Source organism: Nesoenas mayeri (assembly GCF_963082525.1).
Source record: "Nesoenas mayeri genome assembly, chromosome: 22".
Classification (NCBI taxonomy): domain Eukaryota; kingdom Metazoa; phylum Chordata; class Aves; order Columbiformes; family Columbidae; genus Nesoenas; species Nesoenas mayeri.
Window position 1 is genome coordinate 2324045 of NC_137572.1, and position 18584 is coordinate 2342628.

Sequence of the window (18584 nt, forward strand, 5' to 3'; positions counted from 1 at the left end):
TAGGACTGACGTGGTTGCAAACACGCCGTTTGGATGCTTTAGCCGTAGGCGCAGCGTGCCTCAGGTGTCTGTGATTCATGGGTTGTCACCTTTGCGGGCTCAGGGAGGACAGAGGAGGAGTGTGATGGCATCCTCTGTCTTGCTGGAAACTCCTGGTCTTGGAGAACGTTATTCTGGTTTTATGTACACAAAGCAATCATTAAAGAAGAGAAAAGAGGGGTTGTGTTTCAAGCAGTAGGAACTAAAGCCCATAGCTGTTTTTATCGTGTCTCCCCTTCTCTCTCTCCCCTGAATTAACTCTCTGTGGATAGAAGAAATGATAGGGAAGCTCCATTTAAATGCAGATTTCCAATGTTAGCCAAGAGCAATAAATAGCCCTCTGCTGCACTGATCAGACAAACATTATCAAGTCTCTTTGTGGAGGAGAGTTTATGGTTTTTGATTTTCTTTTTCCTTGATGAGATCCAGTTTCCTCTCAGAGTAATAGCGTATTGACGACTTTTTATTTTATTTTTAAGCATCACTTCAGAGGTTATAATGGAAACATAATCCCACCTGTTTCTCCGCTGGAGCAATACTCGACAGCCTCGTAATGAGGAAACCTGCAAATTTCTCATCCTTTACCGCGCTGTCAGCCTGATTCTGTATTCAGTAGAGGGGAAATGTGCAAAATAAGGCAATTCTGCGACTGTATTTATTCAACTGCCCCATTGAATGCATCCGAAACCCTGTGGTTTTGCTGCTTACAGAGCACTAAGTTGTGCTGGTGTGTCTTTAGTCTGAAGGGTTCATGGTTTTGTGGCTGAAGACTTAGCGGCTCCAGCAGTAGGTGCAGGATGGTCTCGGTGTCTAAGCCTGGTTTTACTGAGGCTCCAGTTCTTAATCTGGGAGTCTGTTCCTCACGGGAACACAGAGGATTTGAGGACTGCGTACAGTATAAATCAGAAGAGGTTGTAGGTGTGATCTTAACCTGTCAGAGGAGACACCTGAGAAGTATTGCGGATGCCTTTATATCTTTTTAACTTGGAGTGACAGCTTATGAGCCATGAAATATTGTGTTTACTAAGCCAGTGCTTTGCTAAATCTACATCTTCAAGAGATTACTTGAGATGGCGGTTGTATTTCCGAGCATGGCTTTACATCTCAATGGCATGAAAAACATCTGAGAAATCGTAGCGATATTTGATAAAGTTAACAGGGAAAGGTCAGCTGAACACTGTTTGTAGCAGCGTGTAAACCTCCCAGTAACATCTGTTCCCTGTTATTGTTATAAAAACACTACTTCATTAGGTCTTTGTTGGATCATGAATTAAGCAGAGATATGTAGTAAAGCTCGCAAGTGCATTAGAGGGCACCGTCATGTCATCTTGTATTTATTTGGCTACCACTAATAACTTGTTTCTAGTTCTTGCTGTTAAGCCATTAATTTTGAGCATTAGTTTTTGCATTTAAAATTGGCGGTTGATGGAAATTTGCAATTGAAGTCACTTGTTGCTCAAATCTTGAGCAGCCGTAACATGACTATTTTCAATGCGTATCCAAAGCCATAATCTATTCTGGTTTGTAGCTTCTTGGGTTCGTGTTAAGTGTAAGGCAAACCTGGGCGTATTAAAATCAAAAAGGGTTATTACTCTATAAAGGATGTTTATCTGTCAAGGTTGGAATATCCCATAGAAAAAGATGTTTCCAGCTGGTCCTTGTTGGCTTTGCTCAAAGTTGTTTAACTCTTAGTCCATATGAAATCCTAAGCAGCATTGGGTGCCACAAACCCAGGTGCTCCTGACTCCCTCTGGAATGTTTTCCTCACAATTCAGTCTAAATTGGAGACATTTATTATGATGGGGAAGACAGAAGCGATTTTTGAGACCAACAAAGTTCAAAGGCTTTGCTGTACGTTTTCAGGATTAACGATTTACTCGGTGCATCTTCTCATGTTTAATAGTCAGGAATAGATGAAAGGGAATTTCTATAAAGGTTTTTCATTCATACTTAATGATGCCACTATTAGATGAGCTTTGGCACTATGTCCCAAGCCGTGAAGTTTTTAAACCAACCTTTTTTAAACATTAAACGACCTTTTTCATCCACTAGCTTTAATAAATAAAGATTAGTTCAGGCTCATTACCTTGGCTGTTCCGGGGGCTGGTTTAATATGTGGCAAAACTAACTACTCTCCCACCTTCTCTCCATGGGATTCAGGCTGTTTCTAAATCTTGTCCCCCTTATGTATTTGCTGCAAAGTTCGAATTCATCAGAGTAGTACGGAGAAGGGTTTGGTTTTGTTGTTGTGTGTCTGGGATATATATATATCCCAATATATATATATATATATGAGGTTTACACGCTGCTACTTATATCCCAATATATATGTATATATATATATTTTCCACAGCTGTAGGAAAGTTTTCAAGAGTTCCAAAAAGAAAAATGGAAAATCCCATCCTGAATAGAGACAAACAAATCATTGTGCACCAATTCCTGCTTAGGTGTTCTCATGAAATCAGCTGAAATGCTTCCATTTCAACCCTTTTATTTTTAAAATGCATTGAACTGTGCATTAGTGGAAGTGGATTTTGTTTGAAAACAGACTATTGAAGATAATACTTAAAAATGTTGTCCAATGCAGTGATTTAGAAGCCTTAAATTAGAATATAATGAATCCAAGAATGCTGACATAGGCTTCCCCACCACTGATCTCTAATTTTGCTGTGTCAGCACCTGGAACGGCAGCAGCGTTTGGTGACGTTCATCACATTTAGTACATCGCTTCACTGTTTCCTGGAAACGGGGCTGTCGTGCGAAGTTTACACAGTTTTGTATCATGAGAAACTGGAGCCTGTTCGGGACTTTATTCTCTGTCTGCTGCTGCTTTCCTGGAGAACCGGGAGCTGCACAAGCTGGTGCTGGATGTCTCCAGCTTCTTTGTAATTAAGAGCAGTCACCAGCCATATCGATGCCTTAAAAAACCTGTGATCCGTAGTCCTGGCCTTAACGGAAAGCACAACCTTTCTCTTGCCTAATGAGATTAAGATTAACTACCCTAGCTTTGCAGATAATGATGGTGCTTGCGGGTTAGAGGAGATGGTGTCGCCTGAAGGGCTGGGATTGTTCGCCGAGACATCTGTGCATATCGTGCAAGTGTTGCTGCGTGTAGTTCAGTTTAGCTCCCGTAAAACTGGGAAAAGTAGGAAGAGAAGGAGTTTCTAAACTGATACCATCAGGATACAGAGTAAATCAGGTCAGTGTGGACTGCCTGTGCTTCACCAGTGGATTAGGTATTGAGTTCCCCTCCACAGCCGGGGTTAGGGCAGGGTGGGGAAGCAGAGATGCTCTGCGGTTTTGTCGTGGGAGAAGAGATCTCGCCGGGATGAGCTGAGAAAACAGCCCTGAAATGGGATGCAAGTTGGTTGTTGAAACTGTGCTTTGGGATTCGGGTTGGTTCAAAGCAAACCTCGCAGACAGGAAAGCCGAAGTAAAAGGAGGCTGAACCCAAGGCAGATTTCCGCGTTAGGCTGGGCTGTGTGGAAGGCTCTGTGTGCTGGTGGCCGTGAAGCAGTGGGGGAGCAGTGAGATCTTTCAAGGCACAAACCAGCCCGCGGAGGAACAAGCTCTCGGTCCCACCTACAGCACAACATCACCATGCATCTTTAGCAGTGGTCCCAGCCTTGCAAATGTGTGTATCCTCGGACTCTGCCCTTGCTCTTAGAATCCCAGAACATCAGGGGTTGGAAGGGCCCTGGAAAGCTCATCCAGTGCAATCCCCCCATGGAGCAGGAACACCCAGATGAGGTTACACAGGAAGGTGTCCAGGCGGGTTGGAATGTCTGCACAGAAGGAGACTCCACAACCCCCTGGGCAGCCTGGGCCAGGCTCTGCCACCCTCACCCCAACAAGTTGCTTCTCCTCTTTCACTGGAACCTCCTGTGTTCCCGTTTGCACCCATTGCCCCTTGTCCTGTCCCTGGTTGTCACCAGCAGAGCCTGGCTCCATCCTCCTGACACTCATCGTGTTCCCAGCTGATGTGCTTTGGTTCAGCTGCCGGCTGACTTACGTCTTTCACTCTGGTTTTCTCTATCCCCAAACCCCCCAAATGCCAAATCCAAACCTGCCGCAGCACAATTACGTTTCAAAACTTCAACAAGGCATCCAGCTTTCTTCCTCTTCCGTGCCTTTCTCACATCCACAATGAAAACCAGTGCTGCTCTTCCCCAGGTACAACTGAATAGCTGCATTCTGGGACTAGACCTCCTCGTAGCCAGGATAAGCCCAGCAGGGTGCAGGAGCTGTGCCAGCTCATAGCTGTGATTAGTGCTCAACTCCAATTTATTTTTGCGTTCCGTCTAAGAAAATAAAAATAATACCCCACACTATCTCGCTGTGCCTAACAGATTTGAGTGGGCAGGCCCAGGAGCTAAGTTCAAGAGTCAAGTGCTTTCTGTTTGAAAAATATTTGTCCCTTCCCACCCACGGCTGCCCACACGCTTCCTGAAATATTCCAGCTATCAGCACCGTTCCGACGCTTTCTAAACGAGCGAACCGGGGCTATCTGGGGACGTTCTTCATCCACTGGTGTGTGAGGCAGTGCCTGGACAAAGGGTGGCTTGGGGTGCACGGCTGGATGTCCCAATATAGGGACACTGGGGCTGAGCAGGGGGTGCTGGGCCCCGGCAGCGTGGGCGGCCCTGTCGTGCTGTTACCGGCAGGTAACGCAGCCGCTGCCGCAGAGATTTCACCGCCCACGCGTCTGGCGAGACCTGGGAGGTGGGCGAAGCGGCGGGAAAGGCCGCGTGTGGGAGGGAGGATGCGCTGATGATAACGGCAGCGGGAGGAGACGCGGCAGCGTGGCGGTGGAGGTTTGGCTGGATCGGCATCCAGTGAGACATGGACAGGCTGGAGCGTTGGGCGAGGAAAAAGTTAATGAAATATAACAAGGGCAAGTCTTGCATCTGGGCAGGAACAACCCCAGTATAAGGTGGGGAATGAGCTGTTGGAGAACGGTGTAGGAAAAGGGAGCTGGGAGTCCTGGGGACAGCAGGATGACCATGAGCCAGCACTGGGCCCTTGTGGCCAGGAAGCCAATGGGACCTGGGGTGGGTTAGAAGGGGGTGGTCAGTAGGTCAGAGAAGTTCTCCTGCCCCTCTGCTCTGCCCTGGGGAGACCACACCTGGAATCTTGTGTCCAGCTGTGGCCCCTCAGTTCCAGCAGGACAGGGAACTGCTGCAGAGAGTCCAGCGCAGCCACCAAGATGCTGCAGGGAGTGGAGCATCTCCCGTGTGAGGAAAGGCTGAGGGAGCTGGGGCTCTGGAGCTGGACAAGAGGACACTGAGGGGGGACTCATTGCTGGGGATCAAGATGGAAAGGGGCAGTGTCAGGAGGATGGAGCCAGGCTCTGCTGGTGACAACCAGGGACAGGACAAGGGGCAATGGGTGCAAACGGCAACACAGGAGGTTCCAGTGAAAGAGGAGAAGCAACTTGTTGGGGTGAAGGTGGCAGAGCCTGGCCCAGGCTGCCCAGGGGGTTGTGGAGTCTCCTTCTGTGCAGACATTCCAACCCGCCTGGACACCTTCCTGTGTAACCTCATCTGGGTGTTCCTGCTCCATGGGGGGATTGCACTGGATGGGCTTTCCAGGGCCCTTCAACCCCTCACACTTTGGGATTCTGAAGAGGTGCTGGGTTTGGGGCAGCACAGAGCTGAGCGGGGTCTCACCGAGTCTAACCGCTGCCTTTGTCCCCGCAGCCGCCATCCTGGATGACCCCATGGAGTGCAGCAGAGGGGAGAGACTCTCCATCACCCTGGCCAAGAACCGCATCAACCGTGCGCCCGAGCGGGCGGGCAAAGCCAAAGTGGAGGTGGACATCTTCGAGCTGCTGCGGGACAGCGAGTATGAGACGGCAGAAACCAGTAAGTACCTCTCCATGTTGGTGGTCTTTCCCCAGTTCTCCTCTCTGCTGGCTCGCAGGTGTCAGTGGCTTGGGACAAATTATTTTCCTTCATGTGTATGTCAATAAACAGAGGTAATGATACAGGAGGTGACGCTCCTTGGTAAAGTACTTACTGATGTGCAAATAAGAGACTCTGGGCAAGTTCAGTGCAATAAGTTATTTTCAAAACCCCGCGGAATGTCGTGTATCAACAAACATGATGGCTCTGCTGCTGCTTTAGGTTGGCGGTGAATTTATTTAAACAAAGTGAAGTTTTCAAGTGATATTTAGAGTTATGTGGATTAAAAAAAGCTGATTTTGAATGAGTAGTTTACTTCCCTTAATGCAAACAGGTCTCTCATATTGTTGTTACTCTAGATGCTCCAACGTGTCAGCCCCATGCTGATGCTGTGGTCAGTGTCCCAAAGACCTCGCAGGTGCCCAAGGGAAAGAAACCAGAAAGATCTAAAAAAGCTTCTTTCTGTGAGAGCGAAAATCCTTTGGAATGGAATAGCTTCCCTTTTGAATAATTTTTAAGGCAGCTCTTAGAGTTCAGGGGAGGACTATCATTTTTTATTACTTGAAAAAGCTGGAGAAATCCTTTTAAATAATAGGGATTTTAGACTCGTTTCCCAACAGCTCTTTGTTCCAAGCCTGGCTAATCTGCAGGGTGTCCCCAGAAGCTGTGACAGTGTGTTGTGCTCTAGAATAGACTGTTTTTTCCCGTAGCTTTGTTCTTTGTTCTGCGCAGCACTGAGCATCCCCACGGAGCCGCACATCCCGTGCAGGGCTCTGGGTACCTGGCAGAAGGGGCTCGATAGCCCGGTGAGATCAGCAGATTGCTCCTTCATTTCCTGAGTTAGCGTTTGCATTATTTATAGAAGCGTTCAGTTAATAAAGTGTATTTCAGCAAGGTCCTGGCTGTCTATTTATAGAGCCCGTCACTCACGAGGCAGTCTAGATTAAGATCATCACATGCGGCATCGCAGGGAGTGTTTAAAACAGCAGTTCTCCACCTTTTTAGATCCCTTTTAACTGTTTTCTTGGTCTTTGCCACCTGCTTAAGATCGGGCACATCCCGCGTTCACAGCAATAGGGCAAATCCAGGCTCATTGGATGGGACTTTCCGAGTCCATTCCAAGTTCGCCCTCCAAAGCATCACAGATCTCCCAGCGATCCTCCTGGGAAACGAGAACACTGGTCTTTGAAAGAACCGGTAGCATTTTTAGTTCCGTTCTTTTCCCCTTTTCATAAATCTGCATGTAGTGGTGTTTGTGTTCTTTAGAAATGGGCTTGAACGCCAAGTGAGCCCAGAGCGGAGGTGAAGATCGTGAGCGGGGTTTCTTGTACCGCTGCTCAGAAATGCTTCTGTTGGACCATTTTTCAAGCAGAAGAATTCTCACTTGCTGAGATTGAAGCATTATGCAAGGAACTGTTGATTTCGGCAAACGTGGTGTTTGGGGAACACACTGGAATGGGATAAGTGAGAAAGGGGCAATCTTCCATTTGAATGTTCACCTCGGGGTGATTTTCTTTGTTTTCTTGACTTTGACTTACAGAATGTAACAAGTAGAAACTGGAGCAAACTAATTTGATTTCGGTGAATTGAGTAGTGGCATAATTTTGCAATATGTTATTTGCCTTCCCTTCAGAGGGAAAAATGTCTGGAAGCATTCCTTACAAAAGGACAAATCTGCATTCTGCATGGCTGTGCTATTAATGTCACTGAAGTTCTTCTTGATTTATACCAGTAGCAGAGGAGAATCAGATACTTTAACTCAAATTTAAAGGCTTTCATGGCTTTCAAATGTCTGACTTCTCAGCTTTAATACTCACTGATATTTGTTATCACACGTAATATTAATAAAAGCAGTTTAGATGTTTTAACCTATGACTGCAAAGCTGTTATACATCTGTTTAATACCGTTCTAAAATTTCACGCCCTTTGAATCACCCTTAAATATCACAGCTTAGCCGGCTGATCTGGGAGTGCTGTGATTCCACCCCATCAGCGATATTCTGTGTACAATTAGTGCTTCAAGAGAATAAAGACATTTGGCGAGTTAGTCTTTATTTGAGTGTTGTGCTGTTGTTCTGCTTTTCCTGCTGACTGACTCAGGCGTGTTGCTGTTAGCGAGCCACAAAATCACAATTGCTATAGCAGGTAAAATGTGAGTCAGTCTTAATCACATTCATGCATGATTTGCTATTTCAGCTTTCTATATGAATGAAGACAAACACTGCCTGTTCCTGTATGCAACAGCTGTGGCGTCCTGTGTTTTGAAACGAGTTTGCAGCAAAAGGTTATGGATAAAGGGTTTTTTTGTCATTATAAGTACAGTCTGTTTTGTCTTTGTGTTTGATGTTTCAGCTCCTTTTATGGAGATCCAAAGTGACTTGTTTAATCATGTCTTCATCTAAAACACCTTATTCTTTTTGATATTCGGGGAGGGACAGCTTTCCTACTTGTCATCTCGTCCCCTATCGTCTCATCAGTCTTTTAAGCGTCTTTGTGTTGTTAATCCAAACATCTCAGGGCAGGTCAGTGGTCAATGTGAGCGAGCAACTGGAGGATTTAAAACTTTTGTTTATTCACAAGTCCCTGCTACATCCATTTAGTGACATTGTCTCAAATGTGCTGTTCGCTGTCCCACCATTTTTAGTGGATTTCAGGCTTAAACTTGCTCTGGTTGTGGGTTCCTAATAGGAAGGATAAAGGATGCTGCGGTTTTTGCTACCACGGTGCAGGATGTAACTCCCTCCGTTTATACACTTAGTGTTTTCTGTATGATAATCCCATCCTGAGCAGCCCCTGCCATCCACGATCCTCTGGTACATTTTGCCATCCTGGAGAAGCTGGGGTGATTGCATACCTTCCCTGCTCATTTATTTTCCCTTGGAGGTAGGAATCTTCTTTGCATGCAGTTTGAAACCCTCGTATCGGGTATCCATGCAGCGCAAGCTGTGTTCTGTTCCGTGGGCACATGCTTTGAACAGGGAGAGCTCGTGGAAATGATTGCCAAGCGCCCCGAGACGCTCAGGATCAAGAGGTTTTGAACCTCCACACGCACGTGACATCAATGTCCAGCATTTCTTGAGGTGCTGAATCCTGAAAAGCATAAAAATTGGACACAATCTTGAGCAGAGGTACGTCTGCAGAAATTAAAAATGTGTCGTGCGCGTAGCTTACGTGGCACCTGTGTGGCGAAGTGTCAAGAGGTGCGAGTGGCAGGTGTGTGTGGGTATAGTCCCTGCGGTTATTTGGGATTCATTTTTGGTAAAGGGCCAACATTTCTACGTCCCCACAAGCGCTCATCTGAATCCGCAGGGCCCACAACCATAGCGGCTTGAGCCTTTTCTCCCTGTGGCAACTAACAGCATCAGGTAATGTTCTGCAATAGGAAATGTGTTTGGATTACAAGAGGAGCAGGTTTCTAAATGTGGTCAAAACCTTTGCCTCGGGCACTTCCACTTTGTTTCCATTCATTTTCCTTAATTTTACTGGATGTTTTGCCCTTGGAGTGATAAGCCCCGTCTTTTTCTTCTGACAGTTGTTGCAATGCTGTTGCTATGACTACTTAACCCACTTTTTGTTCTCAGTGCCAGAGATGAGAAGAGAAATGCTCACCAAAGTTTCCCCTGCACAACAAAATTCCCCCCCAGGACTTTTGCCCTAATGACTTTATCCACAATAAAGAGGACTCGAGCAGCTCTTTGCTCCTAGATGCTGAATTTCAGAGCACCCAAGCGTCTGGTGCAGCTGAGATAGCATGTGGGGCTTTCCAATTGCTGCTGCTCTTATTTAAAAGGATCTTCTGAAGAGGTGTAAGTGCCTGTAAATTTTTAAGCACAGAGGAAAAGCAAAGTACTGGATTCCTTTGAAGATGCCGCAGAAAAATATCACTCGTTGTGTAGCAGATTGAGATGGTTGGAGGGTGAGAGAGTTTGGAAGGGAGGAAACTCAGGAGAAGAGGTTTTCATACCATTGGCACTTTCTGTAAGAAGTCAGAGCAATCAGTGTGCAAAGGGACCTACTAATAGATGAAGTTTTCCCTACAAGTAGCGCTTGGAGAGAACTAAAACCAGTTCCCCAAAGTGACAAAGTGATTCCTCAGCTTTTGGTGTCGTATTTCAGTCACGAGGCCATGGGGACTTAAAGTCCAAGGCCAGAGGTGACCACCTTGACTAGCTGGTCTTATATTTTGCAGAGAATGGACTTTAGATATTGCCATGCTGAACGCGACACTCAGCCCCATGCCTTGCTGTTTCAAGCACATTATGGGCTCTTGTTTCATGTCCAGTCTTGATTTAAAGACTTGAAGTTGATAGAAAACTTGGTCTGATCTGTAGCATGAGTGTTTTCATTATGAAGCCCCTTCAGCACAAAAAAATACGTTCTGGTTTGAATTTTTCTAGCTGCTGAATTTGGTTGACGTAATTCTTACAACCATCGCACAAGCTTCTCTGACACAGACCTGCAGTGAGGATGATGCTCTGGAACAGAGTGCAGAGAGACTATCTTTAAAACCTCAGCTTTGTGATGCAGTGGTTTAGTTTTTACATCTGAAAACGCTGCCAGAACTGATAAGTAGTTTTGGTACCTCCTTTCTCCTCGGGTCTCATCTTTCTTTAGACAGCAGTCGCTTGATGCCAGTTGAGCAAATGAATCTTTGTTGAGCAAATGAATCTTGGTCTGTTGGGGGAGAAAGGAGTGTGAGGCTGGTCTGGTATTTTGGAACAAGCACAAGTTCAGATGAGCCTTTGGGAGCCCAGGGATTCAGGCCATTTGGCTAAATTTGTGCTGTGAATTAAAAGGACAAAAGGTTGCAGTTTAACCTGAGTAGCTTGAGGGAAGAGATTTAACTTCTTCATTATGGCAAGGTCTTTTTATTGTCCTGCTCACCTCGGTGATGTGGAGCCAGAGGATTAACTACTGCCAGAAAAAATATACCAAAAGCTGTAATGCAGTTCTTATTATTACCACTCAGCTCTACAGCAGATGAGGAAGAAATTCATACAAGCTTGTTTGCTGCTAGACGATGCTTTGAAGCTAAGTTACTGTTGTATTTAGCACCTTCCATAAACTTTGGTTAATGTTTTATCTCGGAGCAGAGCAGATGGGGCCAAAAAGGGACATTATAAGAGAGAGACCCCAGTTCTGAGTCAGAGACAAGGACAGCAGGGTTCAGGTGGGATTTATGGCGGCTGGGTGAAGGTGGGACAGGAGGGTGTTGCAGGCGGGGTGACAGCACTTCAGAGGGACTTTCTGGGGACATGAGTGGCAGGGAGTGTGTTGTGTGAAGCAGGTGATACCATGTCCTCAGTAAGGTGCAGCGGTTACTGTAGGCACGACTGTTATAGTTGAATTAGTTTTTACATCTTATAGTTGAAATTAGTTTTGCATCTTATAGTTGAAATCAGTTTTTCTTATAGTTGAATTAGTTTTCTGTTTTGCAAACTGTATCTAAGATTCTTAGTTTTGTAAACTGTATAACTGTATCTAAGATTCTTGGTTTAGTAAACTGTATCTAAGATGCTGTATCCAAGTTTTTTACCTTATCTTGAAGTTTTCAGACTGTGTCCAGGGAGATGTGCATTCAAGCATGGTCTTATATAACCATACCCTATTCTTCAAATTGACATAGATTTATGACATATTCTCTTAAAACAGGTAACTTAGAAATAACTGATAAACATGCGAATGTTACTTAGCATCGCTTAGATAGACAGTTTGTGTTAGAATAGGTGTGGAATATGCTAATGGTTGTTAAGAGTTGTGATGAATATGTATGTAACTAAGTTGTATAAATGTAGTGAACTTTGAATGGGTGGTCGAAGCCAGCTTTGGGTGCGAACCCCTGGTTTCCCAGCGCTGGAATAAAAGCACCGCATATAACTACGTCCGTGGTTATGTATCCTTTTGCTAACACGACTGCTGGAAGCTGAGGGTGAAGTTTAACGCATGTTTGCTCTCCTTGGTCCCTGCAGTGTGCCAGATTCTCCCCAAAGGAGTGGTGGGTGTCCTGGGACCTTCCTCAAGCCCAGCCTCCAGCTCCATTATCAGCAATATCTGTGGGGAGAAAGAGGTAAGTGGGAACGTTCTGTCTTGGAGCTGCTCTGTGCCTTTGTGCCGACTTGTCCCCAGCGGCTGCCAGGGCTGGGAGGGTTTTGTAGGAGCCCCAGCTCTTTCAGCCCTGGGGTGAGAGCGGAGGCGTGTAGGAAACAATTACCTTGCCGATAGAATAGGCCCAGGCGGGATCTCTCAGCAAAGCAGATTTTAATAACCATTTTGCAAGAGCGGGTGTTCTACCTAAAGGTCAGCACACAGAATAGGGCAAAAAGCCCCTGTTTATATCCCCCCACAATTTCCCTCCCCTGTTCCCCAGTGGCTGGTACTTCAGGGTTTACAGACCACCCAACCCTGCCTCAGTTTACATATTTTTTTTCTTTTAACTTTAACAATACTCTTCCCCTTATCAATCGATTTGAAATATGGGATCCTGGCTCTTTGGCAGCCCTTCCCCCTAGATTAACTTGTAAATACAGGTATCAGTTTGCATTCTGGGAGTTCAAAGAGACTTTGTTTTACGTTAAGGATTCCGTAGTCCAAGGTATCTCGGTCCTTCTCCCCCGTTGGGGTCAGGCACCAGCTCCTTAGTTTTGTAAAACAACATTCCTTCCTTAAATGTTCCTTACAGCTTCTAATGGTCAGAGTTAACAGCTTGGTTTATCACCCCTTCTAATGCACGTATTCTTGTAGCTTCTTCCTTTGCCATTTCCTCTTTCTTTCCCACCTCCCTTGTCCATGTTTTCATCTGTATCACCTCTTCAGCTTCCCTGGCACGCAACACCGGTGTGAAACGTGTCCCCTCTCACTGGGGGTGCAAAACCCAGAGGTTGCCCTGGCAGATGCAAACCCTGGCCAGAACTCCTGAGCGTGACGGTACTTTGTGCACACACTTGGAAAGCTGCACCTATTTCTGTTTGCTGCTGTTCCGTCAGCACAAGCCCCTTTTTATCTGTGTCCAGCCTATGTGACTGATTTAATATTTTATAAGCCTTGAACCATCTTACACTGATCTGGCCCTGCTCACGGGAAAAGAAATTGAGTTCTCTTCTCATAGTTCATCCCTTTAAAGCCAGATAACATTTCCCAGCCATTTAGTGGTCTCTCTCTGGGGGAGGAGAGTGCCTGGAACTGAGCACTGTAAATAACTTGCATTCACAGATCTGTTCTTTGTTCCCTGAGATCAGAATTGTTGGAGAGATGGAAGAGATGCTTTAGACCTAGTGCTCTGGGCTACAGCAGATGGGTCTCTTGAGGATATTTTGTGGTGCTTTCTCCAGTTCAATGCCGCAGACACGCGCTCCGTCCCAGGCAAGGGGGAGTGACAGTAAAAGAACCTGTGTCTCCTGCGTTACCCCTCCAGTGTCTTCAGCCCAAAGATTTCCTTCCAGAGCTCTTGCCAAGGAGAGGAGGGTTCTGGAACCAAATGTGAGTCCGAACCAGGGCTGTGATCAGCTCTGGCCGCTCGCAGGAGCTGCCGTCACCTCGCTCCCCATCTCTCCTCTGGCAGCGGTTACTGCTGCAAGTCTCAGACTCCATCTGGCTCCCAAAATGATCAGCACACTCGTAGCAGAGCTGCCCTGTCTGCTCTGCTTAAAGGAATTTGCCTTTCGCTTACAGTCTGCTGCTCTCCCTGTTACAGAGCCCAGGGTGAGGGCTGCCGAGTGAAATCAAGGCAGATAGCAGCTTATTACTATTTAACTTTCCTATGGCTAACCAAACAGCTTATGCTGTCAATAAAGCAGCCATCCCAAGCTACTAATAGCTTTTCCCAAGAGGACAGAGGTGGGAGGCAGAGGACGGTAGCTTCCAGAAGGACTAATAATGGAGGAAAAGAGGACTTGACACTCCTCTAATGAAGCAGCAGCAGTTGTTTCCCTTTCTCTGTCTTCTGTTTCTTCCAAATCATTCACTCAGCAAAAGGAAAACAATATTCCTTCTCCTGATTTGGCTGAACCCCCAGTGTCTGAGCTTGATATCTCTGCCTATCCATTCATTCACTGTCTACGGCACTGCCAGGTGTGCAGCTGAGCTGCCTCTTCTCCCCGCTCCTTGGGAAACAGCGTCATCCCGCTCCTTCTCTGCTCTATTAATGACAAGCATAGCATTATTAGGACTCGTGGTTATGGTCCCGTTGGAGTTTGCACACCATACGGCCACCTGTTACTTCTCTGCTGATCAAAAAAAGCCCAAAGCTTCTGGCTGCCGCGTCTGTTCCTCTCTCTCCAGAGCGTTGCCAGAGCGGGGTCATCTTGTTCTTCCCTTAATCTCTCCTAATTACCTGCCGACGCATCGGTGCTGCAGGCAGAGGTGGATTCGCAGCACTTCATCCATCCAGCACGCAGCAATGGTCTGCGGGTCTCCAGCACGGGCTGTGGGTGCCTGCAAAGCATCCTTCATATTTACCCAGGCAGCAAGCCCGAAATGAAATGTGGGCCTGGCTACAATTAGCACCCAAGCTAATTAAGTTGAACTCATCTGGAATGGTTTCCTGTGCTGTAATCACAACCCCCGTTGCCTTTCTCTGAGTGGCTCAGCAAGACTTCTCCTGATCCACTCCTTCCTGTGGCTTCTTGTTGCTGTGATAATTATTTTCCTCTGCTACTGCACAAATCCCACCCTCCTCTCTTCACTCTGGTGATGCTCCTTCAGTTTTATTGCGATATTTCACTTTCTGCCTGCTGCGCATTTCACACCAAAGGTCCTTTATGGTAGATTTACTTGTTTTTATTTCTCTTTCCTCTTTAATCATGTTTTCTTTCCCCTCCTTCCCACTTAGGTTCCTCACTTCAAAGTGGCACCAGAGGAGTTCCTGAAGCTGCAGCTCCAGCGATTCACCACCCTCAACCTCCACCCCAGCAACACCGATATCAGCGTGGCCGTGGCAGGAATCCTCAAGTTCTTTAACTGCACCACCGCCTGCCTCATCTGTGCCAAAGCTGAATGTGAGTCACTGCCCGGGTGGCTCCACCACCGCTCTGCTCCCAGTGCCCTCTCTCCATCTCCTCCTGCATGTTGGGTGCCTGGTGGAGAAGGTCCCATGGGCACCTCGGGGTGTTCACACAACCACAGAACCCCAGAATGTGAGAGGTTGAAGGGCCCTGGAAAGCTCATCCAGTGCAATCCCCCCATGGAGCAGGAACACCCAGATGAGGTTACACAGGAAGGTGTCCAGGCAGGTTGGAATGTCTGCACAGAAGGAGACTCCACAACCCCCCTGGGCAGCCTGGGCCAGGCTCTGCCACCCTCACCCCAACAAGTTGCTTCTCCTCTTTCACTGGATCCTCCTGTGTTCCAGTTTGCACCCATTGCCCCTTGTCCTACCATTCGTTGTCACCTGGTGCACCCGTGGTACATCCCAAGGTGTTCTTCTCAGTGGTACATCCCAGGATGTGTGTTCTCCTCACTGGTACGTCCCAGTGTGTTCTCCTTGCTGGTGCTGGTGCTGGCAGGGGCTCTGCTGTCAGCAGCAGACGGGCACTTGTTCAGAGCAGCCTCACACAGCGGGGACCCGCAGGGCAGGTTTTCCACCCTCTTGTCCCATGGAGGTGTTTGTGGTATTTGCGAGAGGAGGAAAGAGGACGTGGAGAGACTTGCCTGCCTTCTGTTTGACAGTCTGAAGAGTGTTTGGCTTGCACAGATGGGTTTTTTAAATGAAAAAAACCCCACAAAAACAAGAACCAAAAACGCCTAGGCTTATTTCTGGAGGTTATTTTAGGCAAGTAGAGCTTTTTGAAATACACCTTTCCCAAACCCACGTGCAGTTTGTGGCCTAAAAGCAGGACTTGATTAATAGTCCAACACTGCACACCCTCTTGGGCTCTGCAGCCGTACATCTGTTGGTAATTGTGCATCTGGATGCTGGAGCGTTCACCTCAGCAAGACCATATTCATCTCTGCGTAATTCTTCTACGGCAGGAGCAGGCTCTGCATTGTAAGGGTTAAAGTGTGTCCTGTGCTTTCCGAGGTCGGTGTGTATGTGGGTAGGTAGCTGGTGTGTTGTAGCCACATCCATTTTGCTTGTTTTATTCTGTATCTAGTTTCATTAGCACTAGAGTTAGGGCACAAACAAGCCTAGGAGAGGGGCTTTGAAAAGGCAGGTGGATCCAGGGAGAGCTTTGGGGATCCTGGCAAGCGCTCAGCAGCCTCTGAGCATGGGACCAGGTACAAAGGAAAGGAGCAGCCTTTCCAGCTGACCCTGGGCAAAGCCCACGCCATCGGCCGTGCTCGTAACGCAGTGCTGTGGCAGACGCCTGCACAGGGGTGGGAGGAGTAAGAGTGTCTTTGCCTTTTCTTTTTGCTTTGTGTACCCTGAGGAGACCACATCCTCATGTCAGTAAATTGCCTTCGGTAAGCACGCTCACATTTACCCCAGCAGAGGACCAAAATTGCGCAATTAGAAGCATGCAAATGGTTTCCTACGTTACTTCTAGTGCTGGAATTTTTCATTGTCTAACCTTAAGCAAAAAGGAGAATAAAAGAAGATAATGAGGTTTTCTTACCTGCCGTGCAACTCGCTCACAGCTCTGTCCTCACGCTGCTGCCAGGCATGGCGCGGCCATGCACATCAGCACAGCCCTTGCCCCCTGCCCCTCTGCCCAGGCATGTGCCAAAACCTCACTGAAATATTAATACCTCCCTGGTATTCATATGATTCTTCAATTAACTGGATCAAAACCTCAGGAGCCAAATCACTTGCATTAAAATAACGCCCTTTTAATTGGATCAGTCTGGTTTATTTTACTCTGGTGCTCCTGGATAACTCAATATTTAGGATGTGTTGTGCAAGCCAAGTCTTTCTCAGACCCAGAGAAGCAGTGGGACAGGTGCCTTTCATGCATCCTGCTCTTCGTGTTCAGAAAGGACTTAATCTGAGCTGAACTTGGAGCACAACATGCTCTGACGATAACAGAGTGCAGAAAAGGCATAATCCAGCTTCACGTAGGAGCACAAGCCCTCGCTTTCCCTTAGGACAAGTAGGGCTCCTAAGCACAGTCTTTAAACAACTAACTCGAAGCACTTTGGGCTTTCAGAAGGTTCCCTGGAGGCAAATAAGGGGATGGAGCATACGCGCTGTCAGTGAGGAAAATGCTCATTTGAGAGATGTTACTATTTAGATCTCGGGAGGGAAAGTCGTAGCTGTTTTTGTTTAAGTGTGATGGGACTCCCGGGTCCTACCCTGTCGTGCTCTCACTATCACTGTAAGGAGTCACATCCTTCCTCTGGGGACTGGTTATAATTTCTTCTGGCAGAAGCAGGAAATGGCCTGCAAAACCAATGGACTTAAGCCAGCCTAAGTGTAATGCAGTGGTGAATAGAATAAGATTATGTGACTCAGTTTCTCTGTGGCGTGGAACAAGAAGCTAGTTTGTGAATTGAAGTCCTAACATGGAAGGCTTTGTGTGATTCCACAGAAACCTTTGCATGAAAAGACAACCACAGGCAAACACAGGGATGTGTGGACTTGACAGGAGCTGCTCTGTATGCTCTGATTGTCAGAGGGGAGGAAATAACACCCAGTGCTTAGGAAAGGATCTTCGTGAGGATCAAATGAAGGGCTTAGTTAAAATTTACCAAGCTAGCACTGAAAAAAGCGTTCAGGTGAGGTCTAGTCCATGTGTCTTGTACACAGAGTGAACTCACTGGCTGGTGAGATGGAAAGAGAAGCCTGTGTGATCCAGGGAAGTCCTGGCTGCTGGTGAGATAGTTCTTGCTGAGCTGCTGCCTGCACTCAGAGAAAAGCTGAGAGGTGAATGCATTGTGAAGAGCTCAGTGCAAACTTGGCTTGCTGAAAAACTCTCCCTTGAGAGGCTCCTCATCCTGGCTGTATCCTTTTAAACGCACTGCTTTGTTACCTTGGTGAAGTGCTGGGAGTCCTTGAGAGCAGCGCTCTCTAACGCTAATCACATCGCGTTGTATCGCTTCCCCGGCCCCTGACCTCCTGGAGAACGAGCGGTTTCGTGCAGTCAGAAGTCTGGTCAGGTTAAGAGTGGAGCTCTGACTCAGGAGGGGTTCTGCCCCTCTGCCGGCTGGGATGTGATTGTGCCGGTAGTTCTGTGCTTTTCGGTTTCCTTCGGTTCAACTTTCCCCCTTCTTTTTGGATTCTCTTTCTGTGGGGACAGATATGTGACCACGATAGCTGTCTGTGTCTTGCTAATGGTTATATCTGCTGGTCTCTCTGGTCAATCAAACTTGACAGGAGGTTATTTCCTGATGAAAATCAGCAGCTGGATAGAAGAGACAGGCTCTTTCAAATATGCTTTCTTGACTAAGAAAAGCTGCAGCAGGAGCTTTGACATCTTATTAGACATCAAGGAAGCTGTGTTGGAAGGAGCCCTTGCAGTGACCTAGCTGCAGGAAGAAACTTCAATCAGAAGCGCCGAAGGCAATAGTGCCCAAGTCCAGGGAAGTCGGGACTCATCTATGTGGGTTCTCACTAATTAATTATAACTTCTTTCCTTCGCCTCCCAGCTGAAGGGAGAGCCTGTTCCTGCAGACTGCATGGGCAGTGCCGGGGTCGCCAGGGTCCTGGCTCCTTCTCGTGGCTCATCCTGCCCAGACGCTGCCCGAGGAGCTGGAGGGATGTGCTGGGCA

At 47.2% G+C, this 18584-nt stretch overlaps 1 protein-coding gene across 1 annotated transcript in view; it reads left to right on the top strand.

Moving 5' to 3' along the window:
- GRIK4 (glutamate ionotropic receptor kainate type subunit 4) overlaps positions 1-18584 on the top strand; it is a gene marked incomplete at its 3' end in the record, with an annotated part of 110649 nt that overhangs the window by 35375 nt on the left and 56690 nt on the right. Inside the window, exons 2-4 of the mRNA XM_080357828.1 lie at positions 5739-5903; positions 11912-12009; positions 14770-14935. Coding sequence (XP_080213954.1) covers positions 5739-5903; positions 11912-12009; positions 14770-14935 — 429 coding nt within the window. The remainder of the gene's footprint in view (positions 1-5738; positions 5904-11911; positions 12010-14769; positions 14936-18584) is intronic.